We start from the raw sequence: 19,250 nt of genomic DNA, 5'->3' as shown, positions 1-19,250 counted from the left end.
ACCATACACAAAAATAAACTCAAAATGGATAAAGGACTTAAACATAAGACAAGAAACCATAAAAATCTTAGAAGAATCCATAGGCAGCAAAATATCAGACATATGTTGTAGCAATATCTTTACTGATACAGCTCCTAACAAGAGAATAAACAAATGGGACTACATCAAAATAAAAAGCTTCTGCACAGCAAAAGAAACCATCAACAAAACAACAAGAAAGCCCACTGCATGGGAGAACATATTTGCCAATGTTATCTCTGATAAGGGTTTAATTTCCAACATTTACAGGGAACTCATACAACTTAATAAAGTTGACCCATTTGACCCACTTCTAGGAATATATCCCAAGAAATTAGAAACACCAATCAGAAAGGATATATGCACCCCTATGTTCATAGCAGCACAAGTTATAACAGCTAAGATTTAGAAACAGCCTAATGCCATCAGCAGATAAGTGGATTAAAACACTGTGGTACATCTACACAATGGAATACTATGCTGCTATAAAAAAGAAGGAACTCTTACCATTTGCAACAGCATGGATGGACCTGGAGAGCGTTATACTAAGCGAAATAAGCCAGTCAGAGAAAAATAAATATCACATGATCTCACTCATTTGTGGAATATAATGAACAACATAAACTGATGAACCAAAATAGAGCCAAAGAAAAAAATATTTTAGAATAGAAGTAATCCTGTTATTGTAGATTTTTAATATTTCCTGTAACTTTTGTGACATTATACTGTGTTAGTACAGTTTTGGTAATGTTATTATATTTAAAATCTTTTTTCTTGATATATTAATTTTTATTACAAGTAATATTATTATGATAAATCATTTTTCTTTTATTATTATTTTTAATTTCTTTATTGATTAAGGTATTACATATGTGTCCTCATCCCTCCTAAAACATTTTTTGAAATACTTATATTTATTGCATGTAACATTATTATATTTAAAATAATTTTTCTTGAAATATTAATGTTTATTGCATGTAACAGTATTATATTTAAAATTGTTTTTCTTGAAAATAAAATAAAAAGGGGGTGTGCTCTTGGTTCTGAGTGATATAAAAAAAGAATAAACCCCTGAGGAAAAAAACAAAGGATTATCTGGGGAGGAAAGGGTTAGCAAGCAGCAGGCTGTAATCTATTTTCTCCTCTTAAAGAGAATACCCAAGCCAAAATCTCCTTATAAACACCCTGCTGACAGATTTCTAGGCAAACACACTAACAATATTTACTAGCAGAAAAGACCCACTCTAGTGAATGTTTTTAGAAGGTTGCTTATTGAAAATAAACCTGGAATTTATAGACTTACAAGGCACAATTTCCTGAAAATATCCCAAGCTATGTAATTATCAGAGAAAAACATGAACATTTTTCATGACTAAAATAACTTGGTTTGTGTAACTAAAGGCCTGCTTGCATCACTCAGAGGTCACTTCTGTTCAACCGAGGCCATGGTGTGTCCTCATACAGCATGAAAGAACCTAGAAGGAGGTGCTAGAAATCCAAGACATCTCCTTGCTGCCTTTACATGTGTCTGTCTCTTAATTAACCATATCCTTGAAATACTTCGTAAAATGTGAAACTGGGTAAGATCTCTTATTCTTCTGTAATTGATGTAGCAAATTGAGCTTTTTGTCATGATTATGTAAAAAGAAACAAAAACAAGTTGAACTCAAGAGTTCTCATTTGCAAAACGAGGTATTAATAAAGGGGGAAATTCTGTAATCTTTTATTAAGTTGTATGAGTTCCTCAAAAAATTAAAAATGGAGCTCCCATTTGACCCACTTCTAGGAATATATCCCAAGAAATTAGAAACACCAATCAGAGGTGTTTATTTTTTATTAAGTTGTATGAGTTCCCTATACCACCAAAGACAACATACATATCTGAACATAAGAGAAAAACATTCTTTTTTAAAAAATATATTTTATTGATTTTTAGAGAGGAAGGGAGAGAGAGAGAGAGATAGAAACATCAATGATGAGAGAGAATCATTGATCAGCTGCCTCCTGCATGCCCCCTACTGGGGATTGAGCCCACAACCCAGGCATGTGCCCTTGGCCAGAATCGAACCCAGGACCTTTCAGTCCTCAGGCCGACACTCTAGCCACTGAGCCAAACCAGCTAGGGCAAGAGAAAAACGTTCTTAAAAATGCAAGTGTGTAGGGCCCTCAATAAATATTTGTTAAATAAAGATATCAAAGATCATTTCTACTTTTATGTGTCCAAGTTTATTTTAAATTAGCTAATCTGGTATGACTTTAATCTGGTATGGCTAAAGCCTATCTTTAGCCCTGGCCAGGTTTCTCAGTGGGTTGGAGTGGTATCCCATACACCAAAAGGTCTCAGGTTCAATTTCCGTTCAGGACACATACCTAGACTGCAGGTTCAATCTCCAGTTGGGGCACATATAAGGGGCAACCAATTGATGTTTCTCTCTTATATCAGTGTTTCTCTTTCTCTCCCTTCCTCTCTAGAAACATATAGATATCCTTAAATGAGGTTTAAAATAAATAAACAAATAGCCTATCTCCAAGTATACTTATACACAAACTCAGTTAAGTAAAAATATTTGTTTCAAATATTTTTAAATAAAAGTCAAGGCTAGAAGCAATATATATATATATATATATATACATATATATATATATATATATATATATATATATATATATATATATGTATATATATATATACACTAATAAAAGGGTAATATGCTAATTTGACTGGGAGACTTTTTAGGAGACCTTCTGGATGTTCTTCTGCACAAAGCCATGGTGACAGGGCCGAGGTAGAGGCGGTTAGGGGCCAAGAGGGGAGGGCAGTTGTGGGTGATCAGGCCAGGATGGGATGGCAGTTGTGGGTGATCAGGCCTTTGGGGGGAGGCCATTGGGGGTGATCAGGCTAGCGGGGGGGGGGCAGTTGGGGGTGAGCAGGCTGGCATGCAGAGTGGTTAGGGGCAATTAGGCAGGCAGGCAGGTGAGCAGTTAGGAGCCAGCAGTCCCGGATTGCGAGAGGGATGTCTGACTGCCAGTTTAGGCCTGATCCCACAGGGCAGTCAGACATCCCCTGAGGGGGTCCCAGATTGGAGAGGGTGCAGGCGGGCTGAGGGACACCCCCCCCATGCATGAATTTCATGCACTGGGCCACTAGTATGTATGTGTATGTGTGTGTGTGTGTGTGTGTGTGTGTGTGTGTGTGTGTGTCTGTATATAATATAATTTAGATCACATTTTACAGCAAAATATTCCTACAATCTCTTCACTCTTTCCTTTATGGTTCTACTAGAGGCCCGGTGCACGAAATCTGTGCACTGTGGGGGGGGGGGTCCATCAGCCCAGCCTGCACCCTCTCCAATCTGGGACCCCTTGGGGGATGTCCGACTGCCGGATTAGGCCCAATCCTACAGGGATAGGGCCTAAACTGGCTGTCGGACATCCCTCTCACAATCTGGGACTGCTGGCTCCCAACTGCTCGCCTGCCTGCCTTCCTGATTGCCCCTAACCGCTTCTGCCTGCCAGCCTGATCACCCCCTAACCACTCCCCTGCCAGACTGATTGATGCCTAACTGCTCCCCTGCCAGCCCGATTGCCCCCCAAATGTCCTCCCCTGCTGGCCTGGTCGCCCCTAACTGCCCTCCCCTGCCAGCCTGGTTGCCTCAACTGCCCTCCCCTGTTGGCCTGATTACCCACAACTACCCTCCCCTGCCGGCCATCTTGTGGCAGCCATCTTTGACCACATGGGGCAGCCATCTTGTGCTAGGGCATGAGGGTCAATTTGCAGTATATAATAATATCAGTATGACAGCAGACCTAAAACATCCTATCTAATAAAGAGGGAATATGCAAATTGACCATCACACTGTAACAAGATGGCTGCGCCCACAGCAGAGGTCAAGTTCCCGTAAGGAGCCTTAACGATCAATCAGCAGGGACCTGAGGCTGAGTGGCGCTGGGCTGGGGCAGTGGACCTGAGGCTGCACCCCATACCCCGGTGTCGGGCCATGGTACCTCAGACTGTGCTCCCCGCCCAGCGGGGCTTGACGGGGAACCTCAGGGTGCACCCCCTGCCTAGTGGGGCTTGATGGGGGACCTCAGGCTGCGCCCCCCCACCCCAGTGCCAGGCTGGGTCCCCTGCCATGCAGAGCTTTACGGGGGCCTGAGGCTGCACCCCCCGCCTGCAGGGCATGACAGGGGCCCTCAAGGCACGTCCCCTGACCAGCGGGGTTTGACGGGGACCTCAAGGAGTGCCCCCTGCCCCGGCCCAGGACAGGGGACCTGAGGCTGCGCCCCCCCGCCTGGCGGAGCTTGACAGGGGTGGGGCCTGCCAGGTCTGGATCTTGCTCAATGGGGGTGGGGCCAGCCGGGTATGGGTCTCATGCGATTTCAAGGCGCACACGGGTGGGTAGGGACTTGACTCTGGGTCCTGCAGCACGCCCCAGACTCTGACAGGAGGAAGATGCTCATATACATTTTACTAATTTTCTTTAATCTCTGACATTTCTATTATAGAGAAAGGGCAAATAGCAATATTAAAATATTTCCTCTAATTAATTCCCTTTTAATGTGCATGAATTTCGTGCACCAGGCCACTAGTTATCACATAAATGATCTGATTTAATCCTCAAAATAACTGGTAGTAAAGTTTGTTCTTATTACCATCTCATAGATGAGCAGACTTAAATTAAGCGAGGCTCAGTAATCAGCTTAATCACCTGAGTAAATGTGAGGATCAGAGCTGCCACTCTACATACCAGTGTCCCCACTTATAGGATCAGGACTTAAGCAAACACCCCTCATCACCACATTCGGTATTTTTTTAACAATGGTTACATTAAACCATAGAATCTTAGACCCAGGAAATCTTACTGGCTCAATCCTCTCATGACCAATGGAGGTGAGATGACATGACCAAGATCACAAATGTGGCAGGAGTTAGGAATGATGTATTATGCCTCACCACATCTCTTTATAGAATAAAAAGATGCAGCTCTCATATCACAAATTTGACCTAAGAATAAACCTATTAGGTATAAGAAATATTAAATATTTAATGTTTAAATATTTAACAATAATGTTGATTACCCTCCTGAACCATAAAACATATTTTTTTAAAATATATGACTTACATCTCTTTAAAAATATGTTCAGGAAAAGGTCTGAATTGATCCTCCTTTTTCTCAATAACTTTCTATGTAATATACAGTCATTTGCAATCATCCTATTGACTTCAAAGCTGCACTGAAAATCATGAATTAACAACAACAAAAAAAACACTTCAAAGAGTATAACTGAGGTATCAGGAATCTATTGGTTATGGTTCTCTTATTGTCTTTTGTTTTCCTTATTCTTTTCTCTCCTTCAAAATTTCTTTCCAACCCACTTCAAAACATTTCAAGGGTATCCTAAAAGCAGAAGCCTCTTCTTTCCAAATGTAGAGAATTGTTATATATATGGAAAAGTTATCTTTTTGTGTTGCTAAAGATATAAGATACTCAGAAGTGACTAAATAGAACAAGAGGCTTATGTCAGTTGGTGGAGATTAGGGGCGCCAATGCATCCAGTTGAAAATCTGTGTATTACTTTTGACTCCCCAAAAACTTCAATGGTCCCTCAGTATCCACAGGGGACTGGTTTCAAGACTCCCCACAGACACCAAAAAAGATGCCCAAGTCCCTTATATAAAATGATATAGAACAATGAATGTATCCAGTAGGTCCTCTGCATTCATATATTCCCACCTGTGGATCAAAATTACTATTTTCAATCCACAATTGCTTGAACCTGAGGATGTGAAACCCAGGGACACAGAGGGAAAACTGTATATTAATTAAAAAGAATCTGCATATAAGTAGACCTGTGCAGTTTAAACCTGTATTGTTCAAGAGCCAACTGAATTTACACTGCTTGTTAATTTGAGTTGAGATTTTTTTCTTTGTTCTCTAGAAATACCAACTAGCAGAGATACCTGCCCACCAAAAGCAGAGAAAACCATCTGAAGTGGAATGAAATATACCAAGAAGTGAAGTATAAGTGGTAATTAGACTGTTCATTCAACAGAGTATTATAAATCACTAAAAATCACCTGTTAGTAAAAACTTAATCCTAAATATTGACTCTTACCCTGATATTGTGCCATATCTTTTGACCAAAGAGTCTCTGTTCCATATTGAGTTTCATCATACAAAAATTTTACTTCTGTGGCACCAGCATCTTCTGCGTTCTGAATTAATTCCTAATCAAGATATACACCAAAAATAATATTTCATAATACAGTAATCTACTGCCCATATTTATATTTACCTACAATATTTAAAAAAGAATTACATTTAAGTAAAGAAAACCCACTGCTTGCATCATTATCTTTAAGATCTGGTGAGGATACTACTGAAAGTAATTGTTAAATACATATGAGTATGGTTGAAAAGACCATGAGTCCTTCTTCAATTACACATACTTACAATGCCTTTTTTAACTCGCTACTCTTAGCTTGCAACACAAATCCTGAGACTATTTATAACTCTGCCTCTTATTTACAACCTACCCAAAGCCTTCATACAAAAGAAATTACTCAAGTTCCAACCTACACAGACTGTTTTGTCATTTGGGATAAATACCCATTTTCAAGCAGTTACCTAAAAAGATCTTTATTTATCATTTGCTTACCAAACTTACCTTTCTCTTAGAAAAAAAAAAAATCAGTCTATGTACAGTATGTTGCATCTTGAAAATTTGAGATATTAGCATGTCTTTTTCCTATATTAAGATGAAAGTTTTTTGAAGGTCAGCACTGACTTATTCCTTTCATAAAAAAAGATAGTAATATTGTTTGGTGAGTAAGTAAGTTGATGGGTGAATTGGTAATCAAAGCACTGCAATGTGAGAAAGGAAAGGACAAACTACAAGGTTTACACCCATCAGTAGCCTCAACAAAATCCCGTCTCAACAACCCCAATCACTTTGGCACACCTACCAAAACCATGCTGGGGCTCCACTCTAAAATAAGAGCCCAACTGCTGGAGCCAATCCCACAATCGTTAGAACCTGAAATGAACTTCAAAGATATTACCCCTAGTTTATTTGGACCTTATCTAAAGTATAGAAAAGTCAACACGTAACAATTACCTGGGTGAGCTGTGATTTAGGCCAAACCAAATCAGGTGGTTACATTTTAAATGGATGGGTCTTTAGAAACACAATAACCCATCTTGTATTTTTACACTCACAAACCTCTAACATTGGGAAGAACTATATTTTAACTTTTCTGGCACCTTGGTATTACTAAACCTGGGGTGGGGTCGAGGGAATGGGCAAGAAGTGAAGACAGCAATGCCAACAGCAAAGCCTTCATCAGAGTAAAAAGGTGACAGTGCCCACGTGAGAAGAGACAACTCTAAGACTGAGTAAGGGACTAGCACAGATCTGAAGAGCTAGTTCTGAGATTAGGTAAGGCATGTAGTTCCCTAGGTGCACACCAAGAGGTTGGGAAGTCTTACCCACCTGCTGTTCAACCCCAAATATGTCCTTATCTACCTGCTTATCGACTACAAATTACTCCTGTTCACACAACTGCCTATTTCTCATAGAATTTTTAGACTAGTTCCTACACTATTTAGTCTAACAGAATCCCTGAAATTAGTAATCTTATTTACATTAAGCTATTATGATATAAAGGAGAAATAAGAATTAAAAGGGAGCAAAATATAATGTTAACTTTCAAAATGAGAGCACTTTAGAGGTTGGATCTTGCTTTCATTTGGATATCTATTTTTTATTTATGTGCATTTTAGGAAGCAGAGATGAAGAAAACTGGAGATAAAGTCCCAACTCCCAGGCTCCAACTATCTGTCTCAAGTTGAACAAAAAATAGGATGGGATGCTTTTTCTCAGGGGATCTCTCTCAAACGGATTCTAAGAAGAAGTGGCAATAAATATGTCAATTTGCATATAATCTTGGGCGATTCATTAAAATATCTGGACCTTTCAGCAAACATCACAAAAGGCATAAGTCTAAGATTCCAATTAAATCTAAAATGGTTGAATTCTACTAAAACATCCAAGGAACAAAGATTAAATTCAGTTGGCTCGCATATAAATATATATATAGTAAGCAAAGAGGAAGGAGTAAATATCAGCTGCTTGCTAGCTATAGGAATGTCCAAAGAGCTCACTCATTTCTGTGGCCTTGTTTCCTGATAGGATTTATCACTCACTTTTGAATTGATAAAACTCCTGTTACCATCAACTAAACCTTCAAATTTAAATTTGTTCTCTTTGCCTCTCTACCCCCATTACAACCCAATAAACATACTCTTCCTATCTTCACTTTCCTAATATGTCAATATAAAAATGGTTTGCAAATTAACTCTGTGAATCACTGATGCCTATTCTGAAAGGATACATGTCATTATTAAAACCACTGAAGATGCAGCAATCCTCTTCCAGCATCTATCTGAGTATGACTATGAACCTAGTCCTTATTTTCTAAAAATTTACCACCTAAACTAGAAAATATGAGGACTAAAAAATTGGTAACAAACACTAAATAAATTAATGAGAAGGAAAATGCATAATAACTGATCTTTTACAACTAAGGAGGTTTTTTGCTAAGCTTAAACACAAAATCTAATCTTTGCAATATCTTCCATATTGCTTTCTTTTATGGTTGCTTAATTTTTTTATGAGTGTATTCAAATTAAAAGAATACATCATAAATAGCTTTAAATAACTGAAATAATTAAAGTCTTCCCAAAAGCAAACCTCTAAAACAAGGGGTCAAATGAGCACATGTCTGTGGCCCCTGAATGTGGATTCTGTATTATTTTGTTTGTGTGGTTGGTCGGTTGGTAGATTTGTAATGCCATTGTACAGTGTTTCACATGCAATTCATAAAATTACATTATAGAATTATATACAGTTACAAAAAAGTGTTCCTAGAGTAGCACTGCTTGATTACAGCAACTTAGTGGCTCCCTTTTGCTCTGAAACCCAACGTATTTATATAGACTTGTGTTCTCAACCTACACCATCCTGTGAATGCACTGCAGGTGCAGAGGGTAATAAGTATAGCCATTCAAATCTAGACAAAATTCTAAAACATGTAAACCCTAACAAGACTTCTAAGTAATTTTACTCCCCCTCATTTTTATCAAAGTAAATTCATACACGTACACAACACATGCCCTACCTTAAGAATCTGTCCTCCTTCTGGATATCTTCTTAAAATGTCCTTGAGAAAATCAACAAGTGGTGGAGTTGTTTGACCAAATCTACCTAAAATAAAAATGCCATGGCCTGTTACCAATGTGTTATTTGGTTCCAAGACACAGTAAAATTCTACAAGTTAAAACGTCATGTTTTACTGCAGCTCTCAGTTATGAAACTCAACCTAATAAACAGATTCAGTAGAGTAAAGCAGATTCTGCCCTGGATGGTGTGGCTCAGTTGATTGGAGCATCATCCTGTACACCAAAAGGTTGTGGGTTTGATTTCTGGTCAGGGCACATACCTAGGTTGCACATTCAATCCCCAGTTGACAGAGGCAACCGATCAATGCTTCTCTCTCACATTGATGTTTCTTTCCCTCTCTCTCCCTCTCTCTCTCTCTCCTTGCACCCTAAAAAATCAATGAAAACATATTTTCAAGTGTGGATTAAAAAAAAAAAGTAAAGCAGATTCAACTTTATCAAATCTCAAGATTTTTTCTTAGCTACAAATTAAGTTTTAAAAACATGTTAAAAATATACTAAATGTCACAAAATATTATTAATTAAAAAATAAAGAGCATGGGGGAAAAGGTTGATATTTTCCAAAACAACTGAAATAAATGGTGCTTTGCTGCAAAATTATAAGCCAGAGCTAATGGTGCTGATAATGACATTCTTAATATTCTCAATCTCAACTAATGATCTGATTGTTCTAAAATTCAGCACAATCATTGTCTCAATGGCTGTCCAGTCAAATACCCTTAAGCCTTTCCAAACTAGAGATTCTTAGAATTGACTGACCAGGTTTCCTTCAGATAGGTGACAGTCAAGTACAGGGAAAATGGGGGGAGGAAAATAATTTCTCAGATGCAAATTTTTTCAGAACAAAAAATATCTGTATATAAGTAAAAAAAAAAAATCTGTGCGTAAGAAACAGAATCACTATAAATTTATTTGCATCATTTTTATACAACTATGCACCAAGACCAAACCCCAACTGTTCCACAGGCTAATATATATCCCACACATTTTTATAACTCACTAGCTCCATCTGCTTTTGTTTTCCTCTGGCCCTGATATCCACTCATCACATTCCAATGTTACACACTTTCATTTCACTTTTAAAACATAATCTTTATTCAACTAAAAAGGGCAAAATATCCTGGTAAAGTCAATGTTATACCTCCCCCTTTTAAGCCTTTTGATTGAAGGTTTACAAAAAGATGACAATTTTTGGAAGTCAGTTCTCCAATCTTGATCCAGTCAGGTAACTGAAAAAAAGAAATAAATAAAATGTATGAAAAGCAGTATAGTTCCTAATACTGTAAATTCAAAACTTTACCATAATTTTTTTTTCACTTAAGATATAATGCTTGTTAACTGTTCTTATCAGGAATTAAGTTGCTCTGGAGAAGTGAATGTTTCAAAGAATAAAAATTTAGTAAAAAAATTTATTTAAAAATTTCAAAGATAGTTACAAATAGATAAAGATACACATATTTCTGCTTTAAAATAATTTAAATGTTATATAATGAATGAGGATCTTCCAAAGTGTATTGCTCAGAGAACAGCTCTATGAGATGTCAACAGATAGTAGAGGACAAAAAAATTGTTTTAAATTAATTGGAATAATTTGGGGTTTAGGGCATTTAACATGTTAATATGTATTGTAACTTTCTTAGAAAGGATTACACTAAGCAGTATTTCATAAATTTAGCACTGATTTCTTTTTCATTTATTTTCTAGGATATTGTTCCCAGAAATACAGCTTGGAAAACACTGCTACAGATGTTGCTACAATAAAGGTATGGTGTGAAAGGAAGGGGTAAATAAGGACTCCAACTTCTGAAGCTGCTTTGGTCTACAACTTTCCTGAAATTGGCTTTCCTGAAAAACACCTTGATGTTCATTTTCCTTTTGGTGTTTGTTCTGATTCTCATAAGGGCAAGGTACAATATGTGTGATCATAAGCCACAGGAGCAGTGTAATAGTGCCTTTTTTGGAAAATAAGGTAAGTAATCCAAAGCCAGATAACCTTGTCCCTGCCGGTCCACTCTTAAGTGTTGCTATGGAATGACTCCTTACAGGTCAGCAGTCTGCAAAACATTACTCAAAAGCTCACCTGAGGAACCACCACTGGATCTTTCACTTCCTTGACAAGGTGTGAAGGACATAATTTACCATGTCAAAAATTCAGAATTACTACCCATTTCACATTGATATCTTCCAGGGTCCCTAGAGCTCCACTTATCAAAAGGTGACATCACTAGCTTTCCTTCCATCACTTATCGCTCATCTTTTACTCTGAATCTCAATTATTAGTGGCATCTTCTATCTCGTCACTATAATTGGAAAGCTGGGGGGAAAGTCCTCTCTCTCACCAAAACACAGTCAAATTAATTACTTTCTGGGTACCAGCATGTCCCTCCCAACTTTTCTCATAGCTAACTTGTTCTCTACGTCCAATTGTTCAGACCCTCCACATCTCGAATTTGTATAACAATCCCATCTGGTCTTCTTATTTTCTGTACATCATCTTCATTCTAGTCCCCATTGAATGAATAGAATAGTCTCTAACACACAAATCTGAATGTGTTACAGTTCCCAGTTTATGAAGCACTTTCTATACATATCCCCACTGAATCTTAAAGCAAGCCTGTAAAAACTCCTTGCACAGGAAATATGGATAAGAATAATCATAGCAGTATTGTTTTAAAACAAAAATTTAGAAACTACCCAAATTTTATGGCATATTGATACAATGAAATATTACACAACAATAAAAAATGAACTAAGAAAACTGTATATAAATTTGGGTGAATATTCATAACATAATATTCAGAGTAAAAAGCTAATTCCAGGTTTCTACATATAGAATAATACACTTCTTATAAAGTTCATAAATAACTAAAAATAAACAGTATATTACCTAGGTTATATATTTAGGTTACACACACACATAGACACATACATACACATATATATACAAACATTCTATATAATAAAAGGCTAATATGCAAATTGTCCCCTCAACCAGGAGTTCAACCAGGGGGTGAGGCCGGCTAGCCAACTGCCTATGGCCCCTCCCCCGGTCAGCCCGGCCCGATTTCGGCCCTGATTGGGGCGGGTGGCCAGACCCCACACGTGCATGAATTCATGCACCGGACCTCTAGTATATATATATGTACATATATATACTTACTAGAGGCTCGGTGCATGAAAATTTATGCACTGGAGGGGGGGTCCCTCAGCCCGGCCTGCCCCTTCTCACAGTCTAGGAGCCCTTTGGGGCAGGAGGCGATCCGGCGATCAGGGGAAGGTGACGCCCCATCACACCTCGGCCGGCCCTGGTTACCTGAGCCTTGGGCCAGCCCTGGGTGGCTGGGGGGCTGAGGGGACTGGGGGACTCCAGAGGCAGGTACACAGAGCAGCCAAGCCTGCCTGGGGGTGGGCCCGGCCTTGTCGCGCGCCTGCCGCCCCGGCGGGGCTGAGGGGACTGGGCGCCACCATCTTGTGGCTGTGGGCACCGCCATCTTTGAGGGTGTGGCAGTCAATTAGTATATTCCCTCCTTATTGGCTGTGGGCACCACCATCTTTGAGGGCGGGGAAGTCAATCAGCATATTCCCTCCTTATTGGCTGTGGGCGCCGCCACCTTTGAGGGTGGGGCAGTCAATTAGCATATTCCCTCCTTATTGGCTGTGGGCGCCACCATCTTTGTGATGGTGTGAGGGTCAATTAGCATATTCCCTCTTTATTAGATAGGATACCCACACGTACACATATGATAAAACTATTAAAGTGACTAAAAAAAGATAACAGACTACTAAACACAAAGGGGTAAGGGAAGAGACACAGGTATACAGGCTGGGGATAAGCACAAAGGTAAATATAAACTATCAACAGTGTTCTAGTTCTCCAGATGTCATTATTCATTCTATTGTTAGTTAATTAAATACCTACTAAAAGAGAGCCATGTATGAGCCAAGGATTACTAGTTCAATTCAGTATAGCCAAGGTACATTTAAAAGAAGAAAAGCAGGAAGGAAGGCAAGAAGGAAGGGAGGGAGTAAAGGGAGGGAGGGAGGGAGGAAGGAAGGAAGGGAGGGAGGGAGGGAGGGAGGAAGGAAGGAAGGGAGGGAGGGAGGGAGGGAGGGAGGGAGGGAGGGAGGGAGGGAGGAAGGAAGGAAGGAAGGAAGGAAGGAAGGAAGGAAGGAAGGAAGGAAGGGAGGAAGGAAGGAAGGAGATCTATAATGCATGAAAAAGTTTCCAGGTCTTAAAGGGGACTTGAAAAGGAAGAAGACACAGATTAGCACCACATTAGTAAAAACAGATGTAACTGACTATGTGAGTTTGACAACGAATGCTTTTGGCAGATGTTATCAGTGACTTATTTACAAGGAAGTGATTCTCCCAAAGAGAAAGCAAGCAGCGCAGATAACTTGAGCAGTGCAATCTGCTTTCTCCTCCAGAGCGTGCCAAGATTTGGGGATTTTGCTTGGGCCTCATTCTTTTTTGGACCTTAATTGCTCCAACCAAGCAAAAAGCAACATTGGTCCAATTCACCTCCAGAGGCGATAAAAGCTTAATAGTAGTCCATTTCAGCCTGGCCAGTATGGCTCAATCATTAAGCATTGATCTATGAACCAGGAGGTCATGGTTTGAGTCCCATTCAGGGGCACATGCCCAGATTGTGGGCTCGATTCCCAAGGTGGTGTGTACAGGAGGCAGCCAATTAATGATTTCCTCTCATCATTGATGTTTCTATCTCTCTCTGTCTTCCTTCCTCTCTGAAATCAATAAAAAAAATATATTTCAAAAAAAGTAGTTCATTTCAGTCTTTATATTTGTCTTTAAAACAGTAATTATAAAATAATTTTAACATCTGGATTTCTGTCCATGCCAGTTTCAGCCTCCCTTAAAAACCTCCAAGTCGCTCATTTTCATTTACTATGAAACTAACTTCAAATTATTAAGCAAACAATACAATTTTAATTGTAATCTGGATCTCCCAACACTTCTTCCTTTGTTCAGTTGTCAAGGACACAAGGAGGTTTTCAAGATTTAAAAGCTGACAGGGAGGACATTTTTTATCAAAAGAGAAGAAAGTGAAGTGATACTTCAAACCTGGCTTGAGGCTCAAACACATTTGGTATGGATCAGGAACATGGACCAGAAAGATGCACAGCTATAATGAATAGCTTCAGTTTCTGCATGGGACAGGAGGTAAAGAACTTACAAATGCCACTTGCAAGCCAGGAAAAGCAAAAGAAACAAGTAAAAAGAGGATGCTAGGTGACCCAGAAAGACTAAGGAATAAGTACCTACTCCTAACTATGTCCAATACCAACCAAAACCAGTGGGTGACAAGGAGTTGTCAACAGCTTTTGTTTTCTGCCTACCCTAAAATATTTAGAATTCTTGCCAATAATTCAAATCTAAAAGGTTATAAACAGCATTAAATTAAAAAGGAAAATAAAACCACCTCTGTGAAAGATGTGCTTTTATAAAGGTGACCTTTAATGGCACATGTTAGCCTTACTAAGTTCATCAGTTTGGTAAAAGTCACAAGCCTGTCACCTCTGAATCAGAAGAGAATTGTGCCCTCTGCTTGTTTTCTGGGGGAACTCCATTCTTGACTTTCAAGTTCATTTTTAACGGTTTAAGCTCTCTCTGTTTTAAAGAACTTCACATTTAGCTTTTTTTATTTATTGACACCCTGACAGATTCTCTGTGGTGTGGCAGAGTAAAAAGTCCAGACTTTGGAATCAGACAGACCTAAGTTCCAGTCCTGGTTTGATACTTCTCTCTGAATCTTGGCTTTACTAGTCTACAAAATGGAGAAGTAATAACGAACTCATGAGCTTGTTTTCAGTAGTAACTGAGATGAAATATATACAAAATATCTAGAACAGTTTGTGGAACACAGTCAGTAGCTCAATAAATGTTAATAATATTCCCAATGTATTTACAAAGTACAGAAAAAGAAATATGCTGAAAAAGTTACTTCCCAATATTGTATCTCTAGCCCTGACATCTATCCCTTGAGCTTCAGACCTACATCTGCCTGCTGAATATACTCTAGTCTAGACTCTTACATAGCTGAGATCTTAGAATTGGTTAGAATTCGTTTATCCCATTCCCATTAGAAACAGGAAAGCAGATTCTAACATGGCAATTAATTTGGCCTCTGTTACCCACTGGCAGTAGGATCTATCTACGTCACCTACCTGTTTGTGCATTTACCTAGATGTCTCTTTTATGTCCTGCCATCAGCTGAACCATATACAAAAGCAAACTGGTTACCACCTTTCCTCCAAAATTAGGTATCTTCTGTACTTGTTTACGTCTGCTAACTGAACCAATATTTTCCTGATCTCGCTCAAGGCTTCTGAACATCCTTGGCAAAGCCTTCTGCCTTATTCTACATCTCACCTCCTCCCCCACGCTGCCCGCCCCCCCAATTTCGTACCAAACTGCCATAATTTTATACTTTTAAAATTCTCCTATACATCCTTTTCTTTCAGTGTTACCAGTACAATCATAGTCTAGAACAGTGGTCGGCAAACTGCGGCTCACGAGCCGCGGTTTGCTGCTCTGTTGACTAATGAGTTTGCCAACCACTGCATAAGGCATTACCCTTACCCAGAAGGTTTGACTTCAGGTTAAAGACATTAGTACATTATTAAAATGTTTTTTAAGTGTTTTTCCCTAAGGCAGTGGTCGGCAAACTCATTAGTCAACAGAGCGGCAAACCGCGGCTCGCAAGCCGCATGTGGCTCGTGAGCCGCAGTTTGCCGACCACTGGTCTAGAACCTCACTACCTCATTATTAGCATAAGTTTCCTAACTGGACCCTCTCCACCAATCACTCACTCAATCTGAAACCTCTACACATCACTGAAATGTTTACCATCCCATACCAATACTTTGCAGACACCTCCAAATACATTTCTAATGGCAAGACTGAGCCACAACTGAGCCTTCGGGTATAACCACATCTAGGGGACAAATGGGCAAAGCAGAACCAGAGGAGTAACCAAAGAAGTGGGTATAGAACCAGCAGAATATACAGGGGATGGTTAAAAGATAGGAGTAGGCGCAGAAAAAGAAGTGAGAAGATGAGCTTTGCTCCTCAATTCCGTCCAAAGTCCTCACATCACTGTCTGCATACCAACTAACAGCTTGGGGAACTGGAAAAGAGGGCTGATCCATGGAGCAACATAAGAACAGGTTAGCAGGAAACCTGGGTCTAAGTGGACAAGTGACCAGTGAGTGGACCCAGGTACACAGAAGGTCAAGATTACATTGAGGAATTAAAATCACAGGTACCAAGTACTTCACCAATATTTATACTAGACTAGAGGCCCGGTGCACGAAATTCGTGCATGGGTAGGGTCCTAGGCCTGGCCGGTGATTAGGGCCGATCTGTGGGGTGAGTGGCGAGGTGATTTGGGGGCCCCCGCTGGCACCCACCTTGGCTGGCCTGGGGCCTGCAGGCTGGGGGCAGCTCCTGTGTTGAGCATCTGCCCCCTGGTGGTCAGTGCACGTCATAGCAACTGGTCGTTCCACCAGTCATTTCGTTGTTCGGTCGATTTGCATATTAGGCTTTTATTATATAGGACTAGACGCCTGGTGCAGGAAAATTCATGCACCCTCAGCCCGGCCTGCGTCCTCTCACAGTATGGGAGCCCTCAGGGGATGTACCACTGACAACTTAGGCCCACTCCCCATGGAGGGCGAGCCCAAGCCGCAGTCTGGCCTCCCTCTGTGGGAGGCAACCGGACAGGCCGATCAGGGGACAGCGCCGGCCACTGAGCAGCCGGCCCTGCCCCCTCCCCCCCCCCGCCCCGATCGCCCCTCTGCTGCCGCCCCCTGATCGTTGTCCCCTCCCTCTGCCCGCTGGCACGTGCCTTGGCTGGCCTGGCACCGCCTGCTCGCCAGCCCCGCCCCCCCCAACCGGTTGTTCCACCATTTGGTCAATTTGCATATTATGCTTTTATTATATTGGATTGTAAGGAAATCTAATACTAAAAATGGCATTCTGTATGGCTTAAGTATTCCCTGCATATTTGTTCAACTCTTTGTCACCTCCTTTGAATCCTGAAAATGATGTGGGGTTTTTTTTTATCATAGAAAAAAATAAAGTGAAGGTATTTATTAGCATAAATAAATGTTAATTTTCAGCAATATATCTCCATGTAACTCTTCCCTTAAGTAGTTTCACCAATCTTAAAGGATACATTTAACAATATGAAATACTCCTATTTTCCATAGTTTTGACCTGCTAAATCATTCATTTATACCTTAGAAGTTTTAATACAAAAGTACTCCTCAAACTAATAGCTTCTACATGAAAGTATGTCTGAAGATCCTTTCAGTCTAATTTTCTGTGATTCAAAACTGGGGGGAAACTTCTAAGCCATAAAAAGGTTAAGATAGTTACCAATGTTAAACGTGTAACAGAAAAAAAAGTAAGTAATGATTAAGTTACTTCAATGATGATGTCTCTAAACACAGAAACAACAAAAATCCTCTGGTTATAATGCCCATCAAAAAAAGTATCTTGCCCAGCCAGTGTGCCTCAGTGGTGAAGCCTGGAACTATGAACCAGGAGGTTAGGTTCGAGTCCAGTCAGGGCACACGCCCAGGCTGCAGGCTGAGTCCCCATGGCGGGGTGTGCAGGAGGCGGCCAATCAATGATTCTCTCATCACTGATGTTCTATCTCTCTCTCTCTCTCCCTTCTCCCTCCCCATCTAAAACCCATAAACATATATTTTTTAAAATAAGAATCTTAATTTCAGGAAGTGAAGATGCAGACAAAATGGAGGAGGGGGACTGCAAAGTTGAAATGGTAAGTCAATAAAAGTTACCGTGAGAGGAACACACCCGTGTCGTTTTGCTCACGTTATTGGCCAAGCATCCTTTCCAGGGTGACCGCTTCCTCCGTCCCCCACGACACAGAGCAAACCCACTGGGTGTCCCTATCCACCAGCGGATGGATGTGCCCCAGCCCCCGCACGCAGCAGCCCACCCTCCGCCCGGGGCGGGGGCCCGGCCTACCTCCCGGCCGCCGAGCCACAGCCGCTGCTCCGACGCCGGGAAGCCCGTCTCGGCCCAGACGCGCTCCTTGACCGCGCGCACCGTCCAGGACTCCCGCGCCGCCACGGTCCTGCAGCCGACGCAGCCGGGAAGCACGGTCACCCGCAGCCACCTGTGCAGAGGCAGAGGGGCGTCAGTGGGGCCCACGTGGGCGCCCGGGGCTCGGCGGCAGGCACCCCCGCGGCCCCGCGCCCGGCCGGGCGGGGTTACCTGTCCCCCATCGTCGGCGTCCCCGGGGGCCCGCGTCCGCCCCAGCGCGCGGGAGCCGCTCACAGCCGGCCCGGCGGCGCCCAGAGGCCCGGCGCGGGCCCGGCAGGCCGGATCCTCATCCGCAGACCGGCGCCGCCCGGCCGCGCTCGGCCGCAGTCCCCGGGCGGCCCAGGGCCCCGGAGGAACCGCCAGAGGAAGCCGTGGCCCCGCGGGGAGCACGGGGAGGCGGCGGCGGCGCGCTCCCGGGCGGCAAGGCCTCGGAGAGGCCGCCCGCGGGCACGCGCCCGCCCGCCCGCGAGGACCGTTAGCGGAGCCGCCGCCCCGCCCGCCCGCCCCGCCTGCAGCCGCGCCGAGCCTCGCGCGCAGCCTCACGGGCCGGACTGTGCGTTTGAGATGTGGGTTTGCCCGGACGGAGCTCAGCAGTTACATGAGATGCAGAACTCGTGCCTGCTCTCCTCCAGCTCTGACCACGTTTCCTCTCTGGAAGCATCTCCAAATAGGAAGTCAAGGAGGGCGTTGTGACTGCAGAACACAAACGTCTTCCGCGGCCCCAGCCGGTTTGGCTCGGTCAATGGAGCCCCGGACGGAAGCGCCCGGGTTTGACTCAGGTCAAGGGCGCATGCCCGCGCTGCAGGCTCGAGCCCCAGTAAGGGGGGCATGCAGGAGGCAGCTGATCAATGACTCTCTCTTATAATTTATGTTTCTATCTCTCCCTCTCCCTT

At 41.9% G+C, this 19,250-nt stretch overlaps 1 protein-coding gene across 2 annotated transcripts in view; it reads right to left on the bottom strand.

Annotated features, from left to right (window-relative positions):
• Positions 1-18,815, bottom strand: part of SACS (sacsin molecular chaperone) — a 55,897-nt gene extending 37,082 nt beyond the window's left edge. For both annotated transcript variants that reach the window (XM_079778848.1, XM_079778849.1), the window contains exons 1-5: positions 18,529-18,815; positions 18,280-18,430; positions 10,402-10,489; positions 9,200-9,285; positions 6,136-6,247 (exon numbers count right to left, since the gene is read on the bottom strand). In XM_079778848.1, the coding sequence (XP_079634974.1) occupies positions 6,136-6,247; positions 9,200-9,285; positions 10,402-10,489; positions 18,280-18,430; positions 18,529-18,539 (448 nt within the window). In that variant the 5' untranslated portion in view covers positions 18,540-18,815. The remainder of the gene's footprint in view (positions 1-6,135; positions 6,248-9,199; positions 9,286-10,401; positions 10,490-18,279; positions 18,431-18,528) is intronic.
• Between the last annotated feature and the right edge of the window lie 435 nt (positions 18,816-19,250).

The sequence above is a fragment of the Cnephaeus nilssonii genome (genome assembly GCF_951640355.1).
Source record: "Cnephaeus nilssonii genome assembly, chromosome: 8".
Taxonomy (NCBI): domain Eukaryota; kingdom Metazoa; phylum Chordata; class Mammalia; order Chiroptera; family Vespertilionidae; genus Cnephaeus; species Cnephaeus nilssonii.
The sequence above is the reverse complement of the archived record's forward strand: the minus strand, read 5'-3'. Positions and strand labels throughout refer to the sequence as shown.